General features: G+C 41.2%; 1 protein-coding gene across 2 annotated transcripts in view; it reads right to left on the bottom strand.

Annotated features, from left to right (window-relative positions):
• The window catches only part of LOC129365237 (AT-rich interactive domain-containing protein 1B-like), a 194,957-nt gene extending 171,530 nt beyond the window's left edge, over positions 1 to 23,427 (bottom strand). For both annotated transcript variants that reach the window (XM_055038316.1, XM_055038317.1), the window contains exon 1: positions 21,932 to 23,427. In XM_055038316.1, the coding sequence (XP_054894291.1) occupies positions 21,932 to 23,125 (1,194 nt within the window). In that variant the 5' untranslated portion in view covers positions 23,126 to 23,427. The remainder of the gene's footprint in view (positions 1 to 21,931) is intronic.
• Between the last annotated feature and the right edge of the window lie 1,089 nt (positions 23,428 to 24,516).

Raw genomic sequence — 24,516 nt, 5'->3', positions numbered from 1 at the left:
CTTGCTAAGACAGACCGGTATCTTGTCCAAACCCTCACATACCAATATCCCATCACCTTCTCACCTTCCGCATATTCTCAAGCACACAACTCCCCATCTTGTTTTTCCCCCCACAGATCCATATAACAGTTCAGCCAGCAGCAGATGTGGCCTTAATTTTCTCCTGTAATTAATGTGTCTCCTTGCCCTCCATACCTGCTGTGAAGGCTTCTCCAGAATTGGTCCTCTGGACTAAGGTTATGGGCCCTGGAAATAAGCTTTTCTTCTCCCCCCATCTGCAGCCCCCTCCAGGTCACCCTCTGGGAGGCCCCGGGCTCCATAAGCCCAGGCCAGGCCTCCAATCTCCTGGGCCGTGACTGGGAATCAATCACTGAAGTTGGCTGAAATCATGAGGGGAGGGTTGGGGGCCGATCAATGAGAGGCTCCAGGGTTGTGGGAAGCTTGATGCATGGCCTGGCTGCACATGCACACCTCTGACTCACAGGGAACTCCACCATTTACTCCCATTATTACTGAGCCCCAGGGCAGCTATGTTTACAGTGGACCATATGAATAACATATGACTGGGAAACTGCAGTTATTTAGACTTCATTACATTTCAACATGGATATCTCAGTCTCAGTTGGAATAAATGAAAAGAGCTTTTTATCAGCCACAATGTGTTTGAAACAGTGTGATCACAGTGCATTGAGCCTTTTAGCATGGATGCCCTGTTGACTTTTCTTGTTCATGTTTTATTGAAAGACAGATTTTTGCAGAGTTGCACAGACAAATCAGCTGTTGTGACAGGAGTTATATAATTTTCAGCTTGAATGAATTGCCAATTCAAAAATTGGATATTTTACTGATCAGGACATGAACTACAACTAAGCAACATTAGGTCAAGCTGGCAACACAATTAAATGTGAATAATGTTCAAGAAGATTCAAAATTAGCTAAATACATCTGCTAATGTCAAAAGAAGTTATTGGAAGAGGATGTCTACACCTGCTATTGATTAAGGCTGAGAGAAAACTAGAGAGAGCAAGTCTTTGAGCAGGTAACAGGAAGGCTGAACGGAACATGGAAACATTGTTCTGTTTTATCTTTTTGAGGTCTCTGTTTCTCTGTCATTAAAGATGCTGGGTTGGAAATGTTTGCAGACTCTTAAAATATCAAAGTTGCAACAAATATCTGTATTTTTAAGGGAGTACACAAAGAGACTGCTATTTCACCAGAAAGCTAATTGTTAACATTAGATTCCACAGTCATAATAAATTTAAAATGAAAATGAAATATACTTTTCTATAACATGTCTTTGATTTACACAAGATGTGTGTGAGAGAGTGTGACATAAAGAATGCAATAATAATGCAAAACAAAGCAAAGCTGCTGTATGTAATCTATTTGAGCTCTAAACCTGCATCTGCCAGAAAACATGGGGTATTTGAAAAGGTTGGATTAGTTTTGGAAATCTTATAATTCTGGACTGTTAACATACGGATCTACATTCACTCAAGGGTAAACATGGATGCTTATGTTTTAACAGGAAAAGAGCAGAAGACGGGTCACAATATATGTTCCTGCTTCTTCTCCATTAAACAAACCTCACTGGCAGCCTCTGGTTGGCAGACAATGCTTCAAGGCACAGCACTCAGCAATCTTGTTGAAACCTACTCTATATAATTCTGAGTTAAATATATTCAAGAGTTACTCAGGAATGTGTAGCTTCGATTTCCTGTGGAGAAGCATTTCTTCCCACAGCGTCTAACTTTGTGATCGAAAATTGGAGCTTACCTGTAGCATGTAGGTAGAAAACAAATGTGAGCCAACTGTGTTTGTGTGTGCAAAAACAAGAAATTGGTACTCTGACAAACTGTAAATGCGCAGCATGTCTGTGAACGTCTGCCAGTATGAGTAAAACATGTACTGTGCGAGTGTGTGTGTGTGTTTGTGCGTGTGTGATCAGTGTGTACCATCTGTGTCCAGATGTTGCGTAGAGAGCAGGCTGCGCGGACAGCCAGGCTGTTGGCAGGCCTTCTGACAGGCCTGTGTTCCTTATTGATAGAAGGATCACAGAGACAGAAGAGTCAGTCGTGCTTAGCTGGACCACAATATTGTCCTCTCTGCTGTTATTCATCTCTGCCAGCCCGGGAGAAAATGGGATGTTCAGAGCCAAGTCTGTAGCTGTCAGATCTGGGCCAAATAAAGAGCTGAGCAGGTTTCAAACATTTGGAAAACAGCTAAAGGAACGTTTGATTCGTCATCCAGGTGCAGACAGATTACCATATGTAATTTCTCACAAAGTAATTTCAAAACAGAGGAACCGAAAGAGCACGGCCAAGTTCACTGGGGCAAATGGCAAGGAACAACATGTTGGTGAAGTGGCTGAACTAGTTTCTGAGTGATTTTGAAAAACAAACAAACAAACAAAAAAAGTTTTTGTGGCAGTTTTCTAGATCCAGTGTTTTATATGTGCTTCTTTCAAACCAAAATAAACGTAAAGACTTTTGGATAAATCTGAAACTAAACAGCATTTCAGTGGATGAAATAAATAAATAAAATTAAAAAAAACTAAGAGTTTGTCTTTTCCTTTGACTTTTATGAAAGACATCTGTGGGCTGCTTTGCTTTCACTGCTGCCTCGCCAAACTGTCTCCTGACCCCAGATCCTGTATCATCTTTTTTAACAGACTCCATCCAGGGTTATGGAGCTGGGCCGACATTTATAGAGGGTAGGGCCTTTTCCAAGAGCTTTGATCCAGCAAGTTCTATTGCCTATAGCTTTGCAGGGGTCACTCATGAAGAGCATTGTGGCCAGAAGTGTTTTAAACTGAACCATATTTATGAGGACTCATTAGGTGTTGTGTGTGTCTCTGTTAAAGCTGCCAGTGGTTTAATTTTTGTTCATTAAACACATTTACACAGTAAAGCTTTCTGCAGCACGATTTAACAAAATGCAATATTTTTAAAAGCACATTGCAGAAGAAAAAATATATGTATCTGAGTTGATGACATCAGAGCGACATGGGTTGAACTGATTACCTGGGATTGAAACAAATAACCTTGACTATGAATTGAATTAAAATCAAGAAAAAAACAATTAAACCTTGTTTTTTTCCTTTTTGCTTGGAGTTAAGTTGGGTCAAAGCGCCAGAAGAATCAAATTGATCAGCTGGCATTAGTAAAGTGCTTCGAAGAATGAATTTGACTAAAAAACAGGCATAAAAATATGGAACAAACTGGAGGACTTTTCACACAGTACGAGGTATTACGCATACGATGAAACAAATATGCTAAGACTGCTTTGTGTGTATCAGCTGGCATTTTGAAGGAGGTATTTTATCAAATGCAAAAGATGAAAAAACAAGAAAATTACAAATAAATGTACTCAAAATAATTATAAGAAGTTGCCTTATGCCTTGTGTGATGTCATCAAAGTGTGTGGAGGTTTGTTTTTTGAATGGCAGATTTGATGTTAATTAAATATTGACTTACAACAAAAATAGCAAAAACAGAAAGCTGACCAACGCCTGTTTCTCCATACGAAACAAAGACTTTCTGAAGTGAGTTTCACTGATGTCACAGAAAGGTTTAGCTAGCAGCTTTAAACCTCTCTTCTAAGAGAGTGTTTGAGAAAAAGCCCAAAAAATGAAAAGCGAGTACAACAAAACTGCAACTCTGTGGAGGCCAAACCCAAAATTTCATCAGGCTACATAATAGCTCTCATTTCTGTCATCTCTTTTTCATCAAACCCCATTTTCCTGTATACAAATTATTCATGCCAACAGCTAAATGTATTCATACCATTCTGTTTACTTTATTACCACACTTTTATTCGGCTCTTTTTTCCACACATTTGTTTACAAGAATAAAAGCCTACTCTGACAGAATTATCCCCTCTTCACAACAAAAAATAAATCACAGCGCTTGCATACACATCATTCACACACAAAGAGTGCAGCTAAATTATAGATGGCCTCTCTCTCCCCAAATATGCATTTCATTAGCATTTCCTTCGCCTGTTGTTTTCCTTTTCTTTTTTTTTTTTCTTGAATGCCTGCACACGCAACCCACTGAAGCTCATGCGGGAGTGTGTGTCAGTGTGTGTGACAGGAGAATGGGAACAGACTTGCAGCAAAGCAGGACGTGTCCTCTTTCCCAAGCCTAATTTAGGATTCAATTAAAATACTCTTTAGAAAGCGTCAACTTCACAATTAATTATTTTAAGATTAGCCTGACACTAATGGGCCGGCCACTGATGCCAGCTAGAGTGAAACTGGACAGTCAGTCAGTTTAAAAGATATATATACCGTTTTCATTCTCTTCTTCTCTCTATCTTCTATATGAGGAAAGAAGAAACGGATCTTCCATCAGCTCTCCATATCTTAGACCTTCCTTTGTCCTGACCTCTCTTTTAAGTCTGTCCACCCTCCCCGGCTTCCACCCCCCTGTTACTTTGTGTTGCACTCTGATCTCACTGCCGCTTCTCATGCAACCAATACAGCTTCAGGACTAAGGGCTGCTTTTTACAAGCCAGCAGAGCCTTCCTCCATAACCTCATGTAGCCTCCCCAGAAAACCGAAAGCGGATGAGCAACAAAGTCCGGGCGCTCAAATGAATGCAAGCATACACTTCTGTCTAAAGCAACCACTGTCACCACGCCTACCTGCTGTAAACCAACAGACAAGGCAGCCTCCTTTCCAACTGAAGTGACTGGACCTTAGCAAAGCATTTTACTCCCACTTTGTCTCCAATGCTGCTGTGGCTGCTTTTCCTCCCACAAGCACACCCAACCAATCCTGTTTTTTTTTTCCTCTCATTTCAAAAATGAATGTCATCATCCATCCCTTTTTCTCCCTATGCCATTTCTCCCACCATCTCCTCCAGGCAAAACTCAACTGAACCCCCCACCACCTCTGATTCTGTTTATTTAAATATTTGATATGCAAGCAGGCAGGTAATAAATGTCAGAAGAGGAAAAGAGAATGAATATGAGTGATGTGGGGAACAAGGACATTACTGGTAATGATTTCTATTATATACACCGCCCTCAAAGAGTTATATCTCCCTCCCACATCACACACACACATACAGGACCACTATACAGTCATGAGTCTTGATACGTTGAAGCAACAGGGACTATAGACGCGGTGCTGTCTTAAAAGTCTGAACAGGCATGCAGGTAGAGGCAGCTGCACAAATACAACTACACACTTGTTCAGCCAGCGATATAGAAAATAGGCTTTCCCATGCACGATTGACTTCTAATATTTTGAAAACTCCTCAAGTCGTCCGTTTAGCAGGCATTGCAATTTCAGTGGATTTCAAAGAAACAGCACCTTGACAAATACTAAGAAAAATTCTTAACAAATGCGTTCTCTCTCCCTGAAAGCACCATTTCTTACATGACTATTAAAGTAAGAGCACAACTGTGTGTTCCCAAGTAAATTGAATATTGCTTTGGTGAAGTGAAAGAATTTCCATGTAGTTTTATGTTGTAGCGATCGAGAAAACAGGATTTGAAAAAGCCTGATCCAATTTTTTTTTTTTAGTGCCTTGAACATTTTGAAAATTGATGATTTAAAAAATTGTTTTCATGACAATAAAAAATATTATGTCTCTCCACTATTGAACTCTGCTTTTTTCTTCAAAACAATATCTTGAGAAATTTATTTATACACTTGTGTAATGTGCTGCAAAAAAAAAAAAAAAAAAAAAAAAATACATATATATATATATATATATATATATATATATATATATATATATATATATATATATAAATTCCCTTCTCACCCACCGCGGGTGGTTCATCCTCTGAGCTCGGGTCCTCTACCAGAGGCCTGGGAGCTTGAGGGTTCTGCGCAGTATCTTGGCTGTGCCAAGGACTGCACATTTCTGGACTGAGATGTCTGGTGTTGTTCCTGGGATCTGTTGTAGCCACTGCTCCAGTTTGGGGGTTACTGCCCCGAGGGCCCCGATGACCACAGGCACCACTGTGGTCTTCACCTTCCAGGCCCTCTCCAGTTCTTCCCTGAGGCCTGGTATTTCTCCAGTTTCTCGTGCTCCTTTTTCCTGATGTTGCAATCACTTGGTATTGCTACATCAACCACAACGGCTTTCCTCTGATGTTTATCCACTACGACAATCTGGTTGGTTCGCCATTACCATTTTGTCTGTCTGGATCTGGAAGTCCCACAGGATCTTAGCTCTGGCGTTCTCCACCACCTTTGGGGGTGTTTCCCACTTTGATCTCGGGGTTTCCAGTCCATATTCTGCACAGATGTTTCTGTACACTATGCCTGCCACTTGGTTATGTCGCTCCATGTACGCTTTCCCTGCCAGTATCTTGCACCCTGCTGTTATGTGCTGGACTGTCTCAGGGGCCTCCTTGCACAACCTACACCTTGGGTCTTGTCTGGTGTGGTAGATCTGGGCCTCTATTGCTCTGGTGTTTAGGGCCTGTTCCTGGGCGGCCAGGATGAGGGCCTCTGTGCTGTCCTTGAGTCCAGCTTTTTCCAGCCATTGGTAGGATTTACTGATATCAGCCACTTGGGTTATTTGCTGGTGGTACATCCCATGTAGGGGCTTGTCCTCCCATGATGGTATCTCTGGCACCTCAACCTCCGTTCCCTGTTGTCTGAGACATTCACTGAGCACATTGTCTGTTGAGGCTTTGTCCCTGATGTATTTATGGATCTTAGTTGTTTCGTCCTGGACAGTGGTTCTCACACTCACTAGTCCTCTGCCTCCTTCCTTGCGGCTCGTGTACAGTCTCAGGGTGCTGGATTTGGGTTGGAACCCTCCATGCATGGTTAGTAGCTTTCTAGTCTTAATATCTGTGGCTTTTATCTCCTCCTTTGGCCAGCTAATTATTCCAGCAGGGTATCTGATTACTGGCAGGGCATAGCTGTTTATCGCACGGATTTTGTTCTTGCCATTGAGCTGGCTTCTCAGGACTTGCCTTATTCGTTGGAGGTATTTAGCTGTGGCTCCTTTCCTTGTGGCCTCATCGAGGTTGCCATTTGCTTGTGGTATACCTAGGTACTTGTAACTGTCCTCTATGTCTGCTATTGTTCCTTGTGGGAGTGAGACTCCTTCTGTGCGGATCACCTTCCCCCTCTTTGTGATCAGCCGACCACACTCCTCTAGTCCGAATGACATCCCAATGTCAGTGCTGTAGATCCTGGTGGTGTGGATCAGTGAGTTGATGTCTCGCTCACTCTTGGCATACAGCTTGATGTCATCCATGTAGAGGAGGTGACTGATGTTGGCCCCATTTTTGAGTCGGTATCCGTAGCCAGTCTTGTTGATAATTTGGCTGAGGGGGTTCAGGCCTATGCAGAACAGTAGCGGGGACAGAGCATCTCCTTGGTATATGCCACATTTGATGGACACTTGTGCAAGTGGTTTGCAGTTGGCTTCAAGGGTGGTTTTCCACAGCTTCATCGAGTTTGCAATGAAGGCTCTCAGAATCCTGTTGATGTTATACATCTCTAAGCATTCAATGATCCAAGTATGCGGCATTGAGTCATAGGCTTTCTTGTAATCGATCCAAGCCATGCACAGGTTGGTGTGTCGGGTTTTGCAGTCTCGGGCAACTGTGCGGTCTACGAGGAGTTGGTGTTTGGCTCCTCTGGTATTTACACCGATACCCTTCTGTGCCGTGCTCATGTGTTTATCCATGTGTTTATCCATGTGTTTGCTTATCTTGGCCGCTATGATGCCTGACATGAGCTTCCAGGTTGTGGAGAGGCAGGTTATTGGTCGGTAGTTGGGTGGGACTGGACCCTTTGATGGATCCTTCTGGATTAGGATTGTCCGCCCTTCAGTTAACCATTCAGGGTGAGTCCCACTTTGTAGCAGCTGGTTCATTTGGACTGCCAGTCGCTCATGGAGAGCAGTGAGTTTCTTTAGCCAGTAGGCATGGATCATGTCAGGCCCTGGTGCTGTCCAATTTTTCATACCTGAGACTCTTTCTTGAACATCTGTCACAGTGATGGTTACCGGGGCTTGCTCAGGGAGGTTGCTGTGGTCCTCTCGTAGAGAGATCAACCACTGTGCATTGCTGTTGTGGGACGCCTCCCTTTCCCATATGCCTTTCCAGTATTGTTCAGTCTCCAGCCTTGGTGGGTCTGCTCTGTTGTTATTACCCTGCCATTGAGAGTACACCTTAGCTGGTTGAGTGGAGAAGAGCCGGTTAATCCTTCTGGATTCATTCTCCCTTGTGTATCTCTTTAGGTGGCTGGCCAAGGCTTGGAGCCTCTGTTTGGCAGTTTCAAGTGCTTCAGGTATGGACATCTGGCTGTACTTTCTGGGTACTGGTCTTTTCATTGTACCCTTGTGGAGCTCTGACAGTTGGCTCACTTCCCTCCTTGTTACCTTGATTTTAGCCTCTAACCGTCTTTTCCATGGTGGGTATATGGTGGGTATTGGGTCTCATGGTTGCTCTTATAGCCAAGTATCTCAAGGATCACTGATGCTGAGTTGTAGATCAGCTCATTGGTTTCTGTTATGGTGTTGGTAGGGATCGTTCTCAATGCTGCATTCTCAATGAGACTTTCTGATGGTACTTCACTCAGCCGTTGTAATTGGCGCCGAGGAGGCCTGGTTGTCATTCGGGTCATGATTCTCTCTCTCAGGTCAACAGCTGTCTCGTTCAGCTCTGTTTCGCTCATTGGGGCCGTGTATCCCCTCACTGGGTGGGGACTTGTAGTTAAGTCCCCACAGTCCTGACATCCGGGTTCCTCCCTTTTGCCGTAGCATGTGTGTTGTATCTCGTCAATCTCAAGTTGTGATAGCAGTTGCCGTTTGCGGATGTTGGAACACTGAGCTACTAGTTGTTAGCGCTTAGTGTTGACTTGTAGATGCAGTAACCTTCCTTGTAACCTCTCTCACTAGGGTTACTTGAGTAGTAGCATTCCAACAGATCCACATTTTCATCTCTCGCCCATTTCCGTCTTGTTCCAGTAGCCCATTTGTCATCAAGGTGCTCTGGTTCCCCAACACCTGACGCAGACCTTGTTTGGCCGGGCGACGTCTGAGCCGGCATGTTATGCAACTTAGTATCTCTCATGGTGTGAGGTAGGCAGTAGCTTGAAGGGTCTTGCCTAAGGACCCAGACTGGATTCGAACCCCGCCCTCTCGGGTGATATACTGATGCCTTATGTATTGAGCTATCCAGTCAGTAATGAAATGATGTGTATTTGTATGAGCTTGTGCAAGATGTGTGTGCTCATTATCAGAAAGATATAATGTGCATATATATATAAATAATATATATATATATATATATATATATATATATATATATATATATATATATATATATATATATATATATATATACAAAGGAGGAGAGAAAAGGAGAAAAAAAGAGGCAAAAGTACACAACCATACTTTCTCACAGAACACCCTTGAATTTCACCTTGATGATGAGATGCTGAAAACTAGTATATCAGCACAAAACAAAAATCCCTAATTAAGAACAAAAAAACAATGTTCATTAGCACATACAAATATATGGGCTTGGCCTTTTGGGGCCTTTTCATTCTCAGACCTAACTAACTCCCCGGCCTAACTAAAGGGTGGCAGAAGGTGAAAGTGGCATCACATCAGGAGTCAAAAGTCAAAGTGAGGTGTTGCCAGCATTTGACCTCATCACCTTTAATTGACCAAACATGCTGGATCCCCATGAGATGTTTTCCATCTGCCACCATGCAAAAATGTGTGCGAGGATACAGTGATTCTGCATCCTTGCATTATCTTTCTGATAATGAGCACACACATCTTGCACAAGCTCATACAAATACACATCATTTCATTACTTTTAGAGGTAAACTTCCTTCACACACGAGCTCCCTGCTCCCCTCTGCTCCCTCCAGAGTCCAGGTCAGGGTGCCCTCCAGAGCGCTTCACCATCTCCGCTGTTAATTACCACTAATTGGCCCTACTCGCCCCCTCCCCTCTTTGCTATAATGGAACCATTCATCTTTACTACTTAATGAGTAGGAACTGTAGTCACCCATCAAGGTCAACCACAACTAGCATCCAAAAGACAGAACGACACAAGCTTGGAAACACTCGAAGGAAGGTTGCTTTCGCCGTTAAAATACAAAGGAGAAAAACATAAAGTTGAAACAATTTCCACACATGACTTGGCTTTTTATTTATTTATCTTTTTTATGAGGCCGATGTGTTAAAAAAAGAAATTCAGAAATGCCTAGAAGCTGTGTGAGTCTGCAGTGCCCGACAAAAAAAAAAAAAAAGAAAAACCACAACACAGGCTGGGAGTTTCCAAAGACGCACTAATTAAAATATGAGTTATGTGAGCAAAAACAATGGCTTTCTCAGAATAATGCTGACCGTGGAAGTCAGACTGATCTGCAAATACACAAAGTGCTTTTCCAAAAAAAGAAAAAGAAGAAGAAAAAAAAAAAGCACTGAGAGCTTTCTTATCTGGCTTGGAAGCACACGTTATTATCAAAACAATCACCCCGACTGTCGGCACAGATTCCAGCCTCAGCGGGTGAGAGGGCAACATGTTAGCATGTCTCAACCACCATCAAACATCTAATTAACACTGAATGTTTTAAATATTAGACAGCGGCTGCTTTGTGTTAATTTCTGTGGTGATGCTAAAAAAAAAAATGGTTACTGCTGGAAAGACTGACTTAAATAAACAACCACAGAATTATTGAAACACTACTAGGTTTATTTAACATCTCTGGCAAAGATGTGTAAAAAGCCCTACAATAAATTCAGTTTTTATTGCAGTAGCATAATCTCAAACTGAGAAATTTTGAAACCCCTAACCTTTAGCTGCAGTATATTTATTCAGTGGGAAAATCTTTTTCTCTCTGCTCTCTTCAACTCACACGTTTTCTGTGGGATTTAGGCCTGAGAATAGAGAAAGTTCTGCTTGTCTGTGTCTGATGAAGCTTAGCTATGTTGATATTGCCATATGTTTTGAATAATCATGCAACCCATTCTCAGCTGTCCGATAAAGGTCACCAGATTAGCAAAGTCTGGTATTTAAAGGGTTGTATGCTGAAGGCGCTCTAGCAAGTTTCATTTTGGAAACAGGCCCAAATCATCATGGATCCCCCACCATGCTAAACGATGGGTATGGCTTATTTTCCACATATTTTCACACTCCCCTTTCTATGTTCTTTTCAAGTTTACAACTGCACATAGGTTACAAATGTATAATTTCTTGGCTTATTTAGTTTTAAAGTCAACCGTTCACAGATTTTGTTCCACCTGGTTTTGCTTATTTGCAGACAATCTAAGAAAACAAACTCTAAGTCTTTTACAGCAGATCACAAAGCTTTGGTGTAAAAATGCCTCTAGTCTCATCTTATGGAAGTTCCCAGATTCAGTTAAAGTTCCAATAGGATTTAACTAATTCCACATTTCTGTGTTTGAAATGATGACAGAAAAGTTTTCTTTCTTCTTTTTTTTTTTAATACTGGTTGGCATGTAAGTAGTGTCTGTTTGTTTTGGAGACTTAGTGACCCTTACATGCCATTCTTTCCAGCTGCTCACCAACAGTGAACTTTGAAGACTTTTTTCTTCTACCTTCCCTGCACACTCAGTGTGGAGCCAAGATAAACTTGGATCCATTCGGGTGGCCAGTGGTTAAAAGAAATGTGTCAAGTCATATTCATAGTTCAGAAATAGAAAAAGAAGGATTACAACTTTGAGGTTGCTAAAAACTAAGTAAACGTTAAAAGTACAAATTTAAAAAGGAACTCTGTGATATTTATTTTAATGTGATCGTCACAGTTACCAGACATTGGGCCAACGGCAGTTATTTTCTGAGGAACAACTTTTTTGTTGCAATTTTTTTTTTAAATACCCAAATAAAAGAGGCATTTAGAATTTTTGGGGCTGTTAAATAATCCAACCATAAGAGTCTATTTTGAGGCTTCATAGACACCCCGAACATGAGTGCCACTAAGTCTGTCAGTGATAGGTCAGAAAAGACAATATCTTACATCTTACTGCACAAGCAAGGTAAAATGTAGGTCAATATCTTAAGCCAGGGGTGTCAACATCCAGTCCTCGAGGGCCGGTGTCCTGCGACTTTTAGATGTGTCTTTGCTGCACCACACCTAAATAGAATAATTAGATGATTAGGAAGGCCCTGGAGAACTTATCTACACAAGGAGGAGGTAATTAAGCCATTTCATTCCTGGGTTTTGTACTTGTGGCACATCGAAAAACTGCAGGACAGCAGCCCTCGAGGAGTGGAGTTTGACACCACTGTCTTAAGCCGACATTTTAGCAGGTGTTTTATGCAGAGTACTTTTCATTTGGTTTCACACAGTACTGCAGAGGCAAGAGCAGGCACGTGCTCCAGCAGAGCTGTGGCGATCAGCTCAGCGAGGGTACGTTTGTGAAAGGGAAGGTCTTCTATGGATTATGTTAATGTGGTATTCCACACTCCCCTCTGGCATGTGTCTGACATTACAGTAACCTTTGCATGTTTAGCCAACAGTAACAATGGATGTTCATTGAGCAGGGAGGGGAAGCTCACATAGCGAGGAACACACAGGCCTGAGATTAAACGTGCACAGCCAACATCTGCCCCCGTCATTCGCATTGATATTCTTAGGAAGAATTAATATCCTAAAGAAATAAGACATTTATGCTTCAAAATAAAGTTCACTCATGTTGTCAGTGTCTGTTCCAGTTCATCCAGTTTTTGCCAAAGGAGTGGCTGGAATGTAGAATAGATGTCTGGCTGTGTCACAAGAAGTAAGAGATGTATCAAGAATAAATTTTGTATTTAAAACACCCTCTGCAACAAACTGCATTCTAATGTAACCTCAAATCCTGCACTCAATATCTCCAGTGAAAGCTGTGACATATCCATGCATGTTTCCGTTTTGCATATGTCCTTGCAGAGAAGAGGATGTGGTGTCAAGTTGTTTCCAAAAGTCTTGAGTTAAAATTGATCTAAATGAAGCATCTTTCAGCCAGAAGTGACCGCCACTGTCCTGTTGTGACCACTAGCTATAAATTTAGAAAATACATGCCACACACACACATACACTGCTGCTCTGGTGGATTTGGAAAGGCTTTGGTGGGGGGTTATGAAGAGTGACAAGAGAATGTTGTGGGTAAGGAAAATATATGGCTTGTCATAAAGATGAATATGCATGGACATTATGATGCTCATGCTATGAAAACATTAAGTAAAAAAAATAGTTCTATTCTATTTACACAATGATATTTGCAGCAATAAGCCTTTTTGTTGTCTTTTAAACACCTGCTCCTCCTTTTCTACTCCTCTGAATGAGACAGAAAACAGGCATAAGAGGATTACCGCAGCAAAGTACAAGTGCAGTGATTGTTTGATATGCAAAGATTGTATGAGGTCACCTGAGGTGTCTGCGCTGCCTACCTGAGTGCCTAGTCTGCAGCAGATCGAAGGAAGAAGGCAGCCAAACTTTGTCCCTCACTTACAAGAAAGACAAATATGGCTGGGGTAAAAAACATTAAACAAGCATCAACCATGACTCTTATTAATGTAATGCTTTATAAAATAATATCTTAGTCTAGCAACTGACTCCAGGCTAACTAACTGAGCAGGTCATAACCTTATATCAGATTATTACACTTGCCACTCTGTTGGAAACAGAGTAATGAAATTGTATAACATTTTGTTCAAGTACATAATCAATAAACAAATATTTTTCTATATTTTTAAAAACTGTAACCTACCTTATTTATTATGTTTTTTATTGTTATTTATCTTATCTCAGCAGCATCCTAGCTTTCAATTTCATATAAAAGCAATTATATTATGTCAGTCATTTTTGCTTTTCATTTTCTGTGGGAATATCATGCAATAGCGCTATTTTTACATCAAAGTTATGCCATAAAATCTCATTTTTATGGTATGATAAAAATGAAATGTTTCTCATAATCAGGTTCATAATCTGGCTATGAAATTAAAACAGAAGTTTTCTAATAAATTACACATGACAAAAACAAAAACAATTATTTATGCAAAAACAAAACTGACATTACAGAAACTGTATATGGTACAAAAAAAATAAAATTTATGATTAAAATAACAATCAGATATTTTGCCCCCTTTATTTTTGTGTTTTTTTACTTCATGACTTCCAAACAGAATCTCACTGGCAGTATATGGTACCTTTAGTTTTTCACAGCCTATTACTGCAATGACTGCAATGACAGCCTCGCAGGATTTCTTGTGCTGTAAAAGCTGTTGATGATGTTCCTGGGTATTTCAGAGGTTTGTTTCTGCAGGTATGACAGTCACAAAATTATAGGAGTGAGAAATTTGCATCACACTAAATGTTATAATTTTATTCGAATCACAAAAACGTTATTTATGGGAGTATGTTATCTGTATTCTATTCAATTGCATTTTCCACTACAAGTATGGAAATACTTATTACTTGTTACAAAGGAAACGAAAACAGTAAGCAGAGGCAGAAGAATGTTTCAGTAGCACCTCAGAGATCAGTTTAGCTTAGTATATTAATGTTTGATAGGGTGTGCTTGCTATCTAAATACCTCTGAACTGACTACCGCTCCCTTGGGAGACTTGGCAAGTTGTTGGGAGCCGGAGAAAAAATGGAGAACAAGGTGCATTTAAAGAAAAATCTGGAAAAAGCAGAAAGTGTTGAAGTGAGAACATCATTTAATAGTATAGTTCTCTCCCATACTTCATAAGAAGAAAAGATTAAAAGTAAGAAAAGTGTATTTCTTACTTTGACTTAGGAACTCCACATGGCTAATTAGCATTTCAGGAGGGGGTGAATGTGGGGTTGGAGGAGGTAAAGGGCACCACCACTTGGCCTCATGCCCGCACAAACTTACACATACACACAACCACACCGATGTACTGTGTGTGTTCCAAGACCAAAAGCCCAAATACTTTTTCTTCCTCATGTCACTCACAAGGTTGAAATGGGGAAGCTCCAGAGGAAGAGGACTTTAACTGCAATGACATTTGCCAGAGTTCTCTCCCTGATTTTCTGTTTCTTCCTTTTCTGTCTCTGTAAAGTCATTCACTCAAATTCCTCAGAAATTTGACTTGGTCTGCATTGGTCTGTGTGACTCAGGTCAAATATGCCTGCATTTCTTGATTTCCAAATAATAACTGATTACACAAGTCTTTACAAATGTGTTTAAAAAAAAAAACAATCCACAATGTATGGCTGTGTAAAGACTGCGGGTACCAGACCGCACAAACTTTAACCATGTCTTTCTGGACATGATGGCTATCTGATCCAGTATCGGCATCAGGGTCGACTACTGACGCCATTCTTGGATCTTTCTTTGGATTGGGGACATCAGTCCATCCACCCAAGCTCCTTGTTAATGGATTTCCTATTTTTGCAACTTTTACAACAGAGGGTAGAGGTGAGCGATATGAACTTAATTTTTTATCACGATAATTTGAGGAAAATTACCCAAAGCTTAAGCATATTATGCAGAACCTGTCACAGAAAGTTGTGCCAAAATGTTACTATACTAATAATTATGCTCTACCATTTAGTTTCTCTCTTCATTTTACATCCATGTGCTCAAATCTCATATAAAAATCAATTTAGTTGTACATTATTTTATGATAATTTAGTATTACACCCTCCATTAATGTTGGTTGTTATCCCTCCTTTAGGTCATTTGACTTTAATGATCTACGGCCCCTGATCAAACCAAAGGATCTCTGAGGGTTTTTCTGCATGTAAATATGAATTATTAAAGTTATGATCAAATGTTCTTACAGTATGCTATAAAAAATTGGCATCATCCATGTTGGATGGGGACAAATTGAGGCATGATCAGAATAAAGTGGCCTGCAGAAGGCAAGTCAAATGCACACTTCAAAATGTTGGGTACGAAAGATCCAAAACTACCCAGATACAAAATGAAGAAGAGGCAAAATGACCTGAACTCTACAAAGTAGAGGCTTCAGCAGACTCTGAGAGGTCTTAAAGAAACTTTGTTTTGTCTTGAGGCCTGTCTTGAGGTCGAGACGACAAGAACACGGCGAGAAATCCTAGTCCAGGACTCCAGAAATCTATGCCAGCAGAAAATAGGCAGCTACCACATTTCTACTTTTCTACATTAACCACACCCACTTTAAATTTTGAGTCAATCATATAACAGTTGCGGGACCGCTGGGGAGGAATTTGCTGCCAGGAACAAGCTGAAAGAAACTCACAAATCACAGTTCCCAGAAAGGAACGATGTTACTTTTTTTTCTTGCAGCACTGGGAGAGAGCGAAAACGTCTTTGTTCTTGGAGAGCATGTGGAGATTTTTATTGAGCTTTCAATCTCTATTTGCCATGAAGCATATAGGTCTTGACTATGTTGCCAGCTTGTTGGAAGACTCACTTAAGGTAAAAATATTTACAATACAGAAGGCGCTGTTAAAGGAAGCACAGCTAACTGCTGGTGCATACAGGCAGTGACAAAAACACTAGCACAAAAATTACAGAAGATAAACAATGAAGCAGCTTTGTTTTTAAAAAATACAATAAGGAGAGATCTGTTGTTTTTCAACTGTGGACAATAAATCTCAGAACACAAAACTGATGATAATCATTTCATTCTTGCTTTTCCTTCTTCTCCTCCTCTGATTATAGCGTGCATTATCACCCTCTATGGGCTGTAATGGAAACAGTAAAACTAAAAAGTGGAATGTGGATGCCCAGCTAAACCAAAAGTAGTATGTACAATGGCAGATGCTTGTCCAAGTGTGTCACATACACGGAAAAGGCAAAGTGTGTTAAAGCCTCAACTATCATGGCTTTTGTAACTTTTTATATTAGCTTATACAATGTCATGACCGAAAATTATTGTTGAAAAAAAAAACAAAATATAAAAATTTCAGAAAAAGTAAATATTTACATTTAGATATCAACATTGGATTGGAAACTAAAAAAAGCTCAATCTCAGAATATCAAGTAAATATATAGTTATATGAGTCACAAAAATAATAAATGCATATATACCATAAGTGATAAACAAGGGTAGAAAACCATATAACAAATAGTTAAATCTCCCATATGAACCATAATTGCTGTTCCTCAAAACTGCTTTGTTTTCTGTTTTTCTGCTACCTCCCTCACATCCACAGTTCAGATAAGACAGAGCTCAGAAACAGCTGACACAAAATCAACACCCGCTCGAAGTAATTAAACTCTCACTTCAGGGCATTTACACACTAACATTTGACTCCAGGGCAAGTAATGAGTGCACAGTGTAGTAAGACATATAAAAAAATATTTTATTGGTCAGCTAATAATACACACGCTTACATCCAGTAGAATAACTGACCTGGTATTTTACTTATTTTAAAAATCTGAATTAATTGGTGTTTTGTGGAATGCACAGGCAGATCAGGGATAACCCCGGCCTGCCAATTACCTACATGGTTTCCCTGTTTTATCCACTCAGATGAAAAATGCTGCATGCGGCCTTATCGGACACAACAGAGCAAATTAAAAAAAATCACTCCACCACTAATCACCACAGCGCTGTCTGGCCAAGACTGAGATGCAAACAAAACAGAAAAAACAAACGACTGATAGGAGGAGGCAGGGAGAGCTGGTTTGCTTCGTGCTGACAACGGAGGCTTCGGTGCGCTCGCTCTGGCACAGAATATATAGAAGAGATGTACCAAAACAGAAATTGTGAAGAAAAGAGTAAGACATTTGATGACCAGACATTGTGGGCTGTCCATCTGATGCAGAACATGATCCATAAATTAAATTCCCGCATCCACGGTCGGGCACATCACTATGCATGAGGCTGCCTGAGATAGCTGCATAATACAAAGTGACATTGATGCATTGCTCCCATTATAAAGTCTTTGTTCATATCACACTAATAATTCATAAGACAGAAATGTAAACAGTATGCGCTGCAGAGCACTGCGAGCAGGGATCATTTCAAGGTAAGCACATTACCAAGAAAGGGACTGGGTCTAGTCTTTGATATAGAGCTCCAATGAGCTTTGATTTCATTTCTATTCACAAAACACTAAACAAAATGGTGATAAATTAGACGGAATCATCGATGCTCATTCATTTTTATTTTATTGGGTCAAATTTTCAAAGAGTTGCTGTTGTAATTATCTAAGCAACAACACTATTTCTCTCTCACTAGTCTCTCATTATTATCTGCTAATTACTTTTACTGTTTTCTAACTCTTGATTAGTTTATAACAGACAGACGCTTATTATAAGAAATGTTTCGCTGATGATGTAAGCTGAAATAAGTCATTAGGATCGCACATATGGTGTTAAGAGTGGATCACTGCTACATACAGTAGGAGAAACATAATAGAAAAAGAGAATCAAAGTACTCTGATTTAAAGCTAAGCTACAAAGCTATTTCTGAGGATGCATAAACGAAGGATTAAGAAAATGAAGAAATGAGTTGCAAAATGGCAAAAAAGGCAAGAAGCCAACTCTACATGTATTTGGAAAAAAATATTCTGCCTCCTACCAGATCCAGTTAATATCAGCTAGTTTGTTTCTAATTGATCGGCTATAAAAACGTATCCAATTACCAGGTGATTACACAAAAAAGGACCTCATGATGGATTAAGCCATCATGAGGATTAAACCAAAGGTCTTCACCATCTGTGAAGACCTTTGCAACTTTATTGTAGCCAATTACACTGATGGTATTGGTGGCAGATGTACTTCTAAACTTCTGAATGGGGCTCTTAATTCAGCAGCCAATAGAACATCCCTTTCAACAATAAACCAGCCATACCAACACCATACCAAGGTATTACTTACAAAATGTCTGACATGAAAGTCAGTATGATAATCAGAAGAGTTTGGTGAGAATTTCAGAAAGACCTGGAATTAGAATAAACAATAAGTAGTACACTTAACTCCGATTAGTGGTCACCATGCAAGACTCCACTCCACTGCTAAAAAAAAAAAAAAAGGTGCGTCGAAACTGGAAGAATCTGAAAATGAAACAATGACTATATGGATAAATGACAACTGGTTTCTAACTACAGAGGGTATCTTGAAGAACAACAAACTGGTCTCAGGCAATTATACAATGTTTTTTAATAAAACATATTAATATAATAATAATTTATTCAATACTAAATTCTTGTGTCATTTCACTTTGATGCATTTAATTTGCATTTCTTTGCATTTGTGTCAATAGCGCCATCAGGAACATTTTCACAGAGAACACTTTGACATGTTCAATTCTTATTTTCCCCTGTGCATCTTGTCAAATATGCCATCCCTGACTAAGGTGGGTTCCTGCTGGACAAAAACACAGCAGTTCGGTTTTCATTCTGTTGAGTGGCCACAGGAGCCAGTGCATAGGTGGTGAGGGGGGTGAGGGTGGGTGGTGGTGTAAATGAGGGACGCTTGTTTTGCTCACAGCAAGCTCCTGTGGAGAGGAAGTGGGGAGGGAAATTGAATTTGAAAACAATTGGGGGGAGGAGGGTGTCAACAAGTGACAGACTTTGAGCTTTGACCAAATTTGCTCTGAAGTGAAGCGCAGTCGTATCAGTGTGCCAATTTGGAACCAGTATTATGCACTACATTGCTCTGCTTTTTTACACATAGCCTGTCAGCAGCGTACAGGAGAACAGTGCTCCTGCTCCTGACATGAATTAAACATAGCGATGTTTGGAGCGCAGATATACTGCTCCTGGAATGTTGCAGGAGTTAGAAGAAAACAGCACCTTATGCTAAAGCACCAACTCCTCTGAAGGGTAGGTTTCTTTTAATTATCCACACCGAAAACTGAAGCTGGAAACTGTGTTAAGACTGTTTCCAAGCATCTCAACAGACAGAATCAGCCACTAATAATCGTAACACAAGAGTCAGACAATGCTACGTTTCATGGAATGATTTTATACAATCAATGGAAAAGCAAACCCGCCCACGCTTAAAGCATTCACCTCATTTTCTCAGCACCCAACACAAATTGCCTTTGATTGAAACAATGTAGGCTAATGAACTACTTTTGTTTCCACTGGAGGCAGACAGTATAAGCTGCGCTCAGCCTCCTTGCCCTCCAGCTGCCCAGATGTGCCATCCAGCAGCGTACATAATTCGCTGCAACAAAAACAACTGCGGTGAAATGGCTCTTCGTAAGAAGGACAGTGTCCCGTTTTACTTCAGATTTCCAAGACCTTCTATCCCCCATTCCCAATCAAATGGACTTACATGCATGATGCATTTAGGAGAGAAAATGACAAGCTTCATTGAGTTACAAAATGCAAGTATTTATCTGTTCACTCAGTACCTCCTGGCCCCACCCACACATAACAGTATGATCACCTATTTAGGTCAGAAAAACAATCAACTTTGAAATCATTTAATACTAAATTTAAAAAAAGCATATTGCAATACATCAAATCTTTTGAACTGTGCCATATAAATACAAGAAAACAAACTATATAAATTGAATAATAACTCAATACTTCTACTTTAATTTATTTCTAAATCAGAGTTAGATTTCAAATGGCTACGGAAACACAACTAAAATAATCAAGAAAACCTTCTATTTTTATAGTGTGCTGCTCAGTGAAGATCAGCGGTGGCACCATCTGACCACCCATGACAAAACTTTTTGAAGACGCCCCTGTGAACTGGCAGCTCCAGCAGCCTTCAGTTTGTGTAGAGCTGACAGAAAGTCTGGGAGCTATGAAGCTGTCCATATCCCAAAACAATGCTCTGTAATTTGACACGTATATTCTTTAAACTGCCATAAAATTAAAAATATTTAACTTAAACCCTGATGCCATAACTACAATGACAACAGCAACAACAACAATAATAATTTGAAAAATTGCCCAGGAGGTATACTTTAAGTGTGTGTAACATAATATAATAGAAATATAATAAAAATGTGTTAGTCTATTCTAACGGTCAGCAATTCAAGGTTTGCAAGATATTCAGCAAGATGGATGGAAGATCCCCACACCTGACAGAGTTGCTAGGTCACAGGTAGCGGTTTAATTACAGATGAGAATAAGAAAAAATAGAGCTTTATTGTAATTGATATAAATAATGCAACTCTGAGCTGTGAAACTGATTGAAAAGAGAGAATCCTCAGAAATTACCATGAATAAATACTTTTTTAAAAAATACTATAGCTGCATTTAGTAATAACATAAATCATCAAACGTGAAATATTCTAAATTAAATATAAGCAGTGAATGCAACATCATAAAAGCGTAATGGCAAAATCCTGCAAGAGTCCCATTTTGCTCCTGAACACATTCTGCCTCGTGGGGCCACTGGGAGCCAATCAGATGGCAGGCTGGATGTCAACTCTGAGAGCTTTAACACAGTTTACCACCACTATTCAAATTGTGAGCAGAGCTGCATGGGAATAAGCCGAGCAGCGTGGATGCGCTCCTGATCCACACGGGGGAAAAGCGCACGGAGAGACGGACGCACGGTCAGCGGGAGCGGTTTCAAATTGGCTTATCGAAACAGGGAAGAAAAATAAAAAATAAAGAAATAATTGTAAAACACATTTTATTCTGAATAGTTTTCATTTCTCCTGAACTATCGCATTTTGTTCCATGGACGCTTTCAGCGGGACACGTCGTCAGCAGGGGCGTTTCGCAACGTGTCTGACAACACGTCGGCAGAGTTCCTACATCTGTGCGCTAAAACTGCAATAATACAACATCTGAACAGCTAATGTGACAACCAAATAATTGTGTAAGCGTAAAGCTATGATTGCTTAAAAACAAAATCAGTGCTTCCCTTTTTGTCTTTCACACGGACCCCATTTTGGTTGCAAGAGCTGAAGAACAGTAAAAAAAAGTCGAAACGTTGGACAGTTAAGAGGTAATAAAATGAATATTTAACTAAAACTTGCAGCTTCGTAACAAACTGCCCGTGATTGTTTTTATAGTAGTTCACCAAGGCACAGCTAAAGTCCCGGAACTCACCTGTGTTCTGCCGAGGCCCTGCCCTCCGCTTCCTGCGTTCATTGAAAGCGGGTGGTTCCTCTGCTGCCCTCCCCAATGGCCAGTGCTGGCTCCATATTGAGGGCCCACGTCTTTCCCCAAAGCCATGCCCGCCTGCTGCTGAGGCGCCGGGCCGCCGTAGTCCTGATAAGCACCTCCGTAACCCCGCATCATCGGGCTGGGGGACGTGAGCAGCTGATTGAGGGTTGGCGTGGCCCCTGAGGGCCCCTGCTGCTGCTGTGTTTGCCCCGGGTACCTCTGAAGTCCACCCGAAGCAGGGGACTTGCCGTGGGTCACAGTGGAGTTGCTGCCCATCATCATATTGCCTGGCTGCCTGCATCCGGAAGAGCCCATCATCCCGTAGGCCCCTCCAACGTAGCCCGCCCGGTACGCCGGGTACTGGCCGTACTGGCTGTTGTGGTACCCCCCTTCATTGGAGTCCTGAGTTACCCCCATTCCACTGCTTTGTTGTTGCTGCCCGGCATGTTGATCATAACACGGCCTTGAAGTGTAATAGCTGTTATTAAATTCGGAGTTGTTAGTAGGGGGACCCAAGTTGGAGTGTTCAAACCTGGAGCCCATCATCCTCTCCGTGGGTTTACAGGTGAGGTCCCCCTCACCTTTCCCCGGGCCGTGCTGCTGCTGGGACTCCTCCTGCCCCACCAACAGGTTCTCCTTACCACCGTGCTGCTGGTGGTCCACACTTCTGTCCCCCCGTGAGGGCTGCCCGTTGTTGCTGTTATTACTTTGTCGCTGCTGATGTGGCGCAAACTGCCCGAACTGCGGCGGCGGTGGCTGCTGCTGCTGTTGAGGTTGAGGCGCATCTCCGCTCCCCGCACATTTCAGCTTGTGGTTCGCGATCAGAGCCGCTTCCATTGGGGAAGTGTTTGAATTTGACGCCGAGAGGTTAATCCCGGTCTTGTCGTGGCTGTCCGGAGCTTTGTGCGCCGCGGAAGTTGAATGGACCATGCTGCCGAGCTCGCCTCGGCGGTGATGGTCTACATTATTCAGAGTTCCATCGCCGGCACCCAGCATCTGTCCGCTGCGCTGCGCGGCCGCTGCTCCTCCACCTCCTCCTCCGGATTTCCCCGAATTGAGCTCCGGAGCCAAAGCGCCGGATAATTTCTTATTTTTATTATTAGTTCTGGTCGGAGCCGATGCCACTTGCGCAGCCATGGTCACTCCAACATCTCAGCGCGCAGTGACAGCAAGCCCCGACCAGCCTTGCGCACAGAAAGGGAAGGGGAGACACACAATCTGAGAGCTGAAAAAAAAAGAAAAAGAAAAAAAAAACAATACCAAAAGAAGTCTATCTTTTTTTCCTATAGCGAAGGTTTTGTTGTGGTGAAATGGTGAGGCTTCATGTTGAAAGTTTCTCTGCCAGCTTTGAACGAAACTTTTTCTTCCTCTTCCACCCCTCTCCGCCTCTCCTCCATCCCCGGTTCTCTGTAATGTGTAGCAGCGTCTCCCGGAGCCTTGTGGCCCAGCATGGCATGAGAGAGAGCGGGCTCCACCAGCTTATCCACCTCCAGGGCTCCGGCGCTCTTCATATGGAAAACCTGGACTGGAGTAGTAAATCGTTACGCGCTAAATTTAGGCTTTTATTTTGTCTTCGCGCCACTTTCAATGGTGCATGGATTTTAAGAAAGCATAATATAAATATGAAAGAGTGTGATTTAAAATACGCTTAGTTTAATAGTGTAATTTTAAGGTTTTGACAGTTTTATTAGGACCATATGGAGTCAAGGGTTGTTACCACCTCTTCATCTAGGCTCACTTTATGTTTTCACATGTTAAGTGGCTGGTTGGATTTTACCAAATTACGCACCAACATCGCTTTAACCGCAGCAGTCACCCAAATAAACATAAGTGGACGCCAATGCGAAGTTTTTGCGCGTCACCACTCCATTATCCAGATCTGCTTTTACCTCCCCTCTCCCGCTCTTCCGTCCCTCGGCTCAAGTCGGTTTCTCTGCAGCTCCTACAGCAGCGGTTGGACAAGCAACCGAGAGGTGTGCAATCAAGCTGCCATCAGAATAAGAATGTAATTACGCCTCGTAGTATATGTAAAGCTGCAAAATCTCAGCTTCCCTCCACAACACTTTGCAATCGCGTCATTGCAGCGATGCAAATTTCAGTGCAATACAACAAACAAGCAAAACTGTAATAATCAGAAATCCAGACAATCACTTCAAATTATTCAAGACTATTTGATTACACGAGATGGAATTAGATCTGATGTCAATTTACAATGGCGCTGCTAAAGGAGGGCCAAGGGAGGCAATAGTCCTGTCTTTTATAAATACATTTTCAATAAAAAATTTTTTATAACTTATCAGCTGTAAATAATGTTAAACTGCAGCTAAGATTGTATAAAGGGATCTGGAAGGCGGGTCCTTGTAGGGATAGAGTTAGCTGAAGGTTTTTACAGGTCATTGACACACAAAGAGAAACCTAGGAAGTAGCTGGCTATTTATAGTGCTGTGTGCCAATAACTTAATGGAAAATTAAGTGAAAGGAAAACATTTGAAAAAAAAAAGTACATGTACAAGAAATGGAGAAGATTT

The sequence above is a fragment of the Poeciliopsis prolifica genome, unplaced genomic scaffold (genome assembly GCF_027474105.1).
Source record: "Poeciliopsis prolifica strain line A6 unplaced genomic scaffold, Auburn_PproV2 SCAFFOLD013, whole genome shotgun sequence".
Taxonomy (NCBI): Eukaryota; Metazoa; Chordata; class Actinopteri; order Cyprinodontiformes; family Poeciliidae; genus Poeciliopsis; species Poeciliopsis prolifica.
This window is presented reverse-complemented; position numbering and strand designations above follow the sequence as displayed.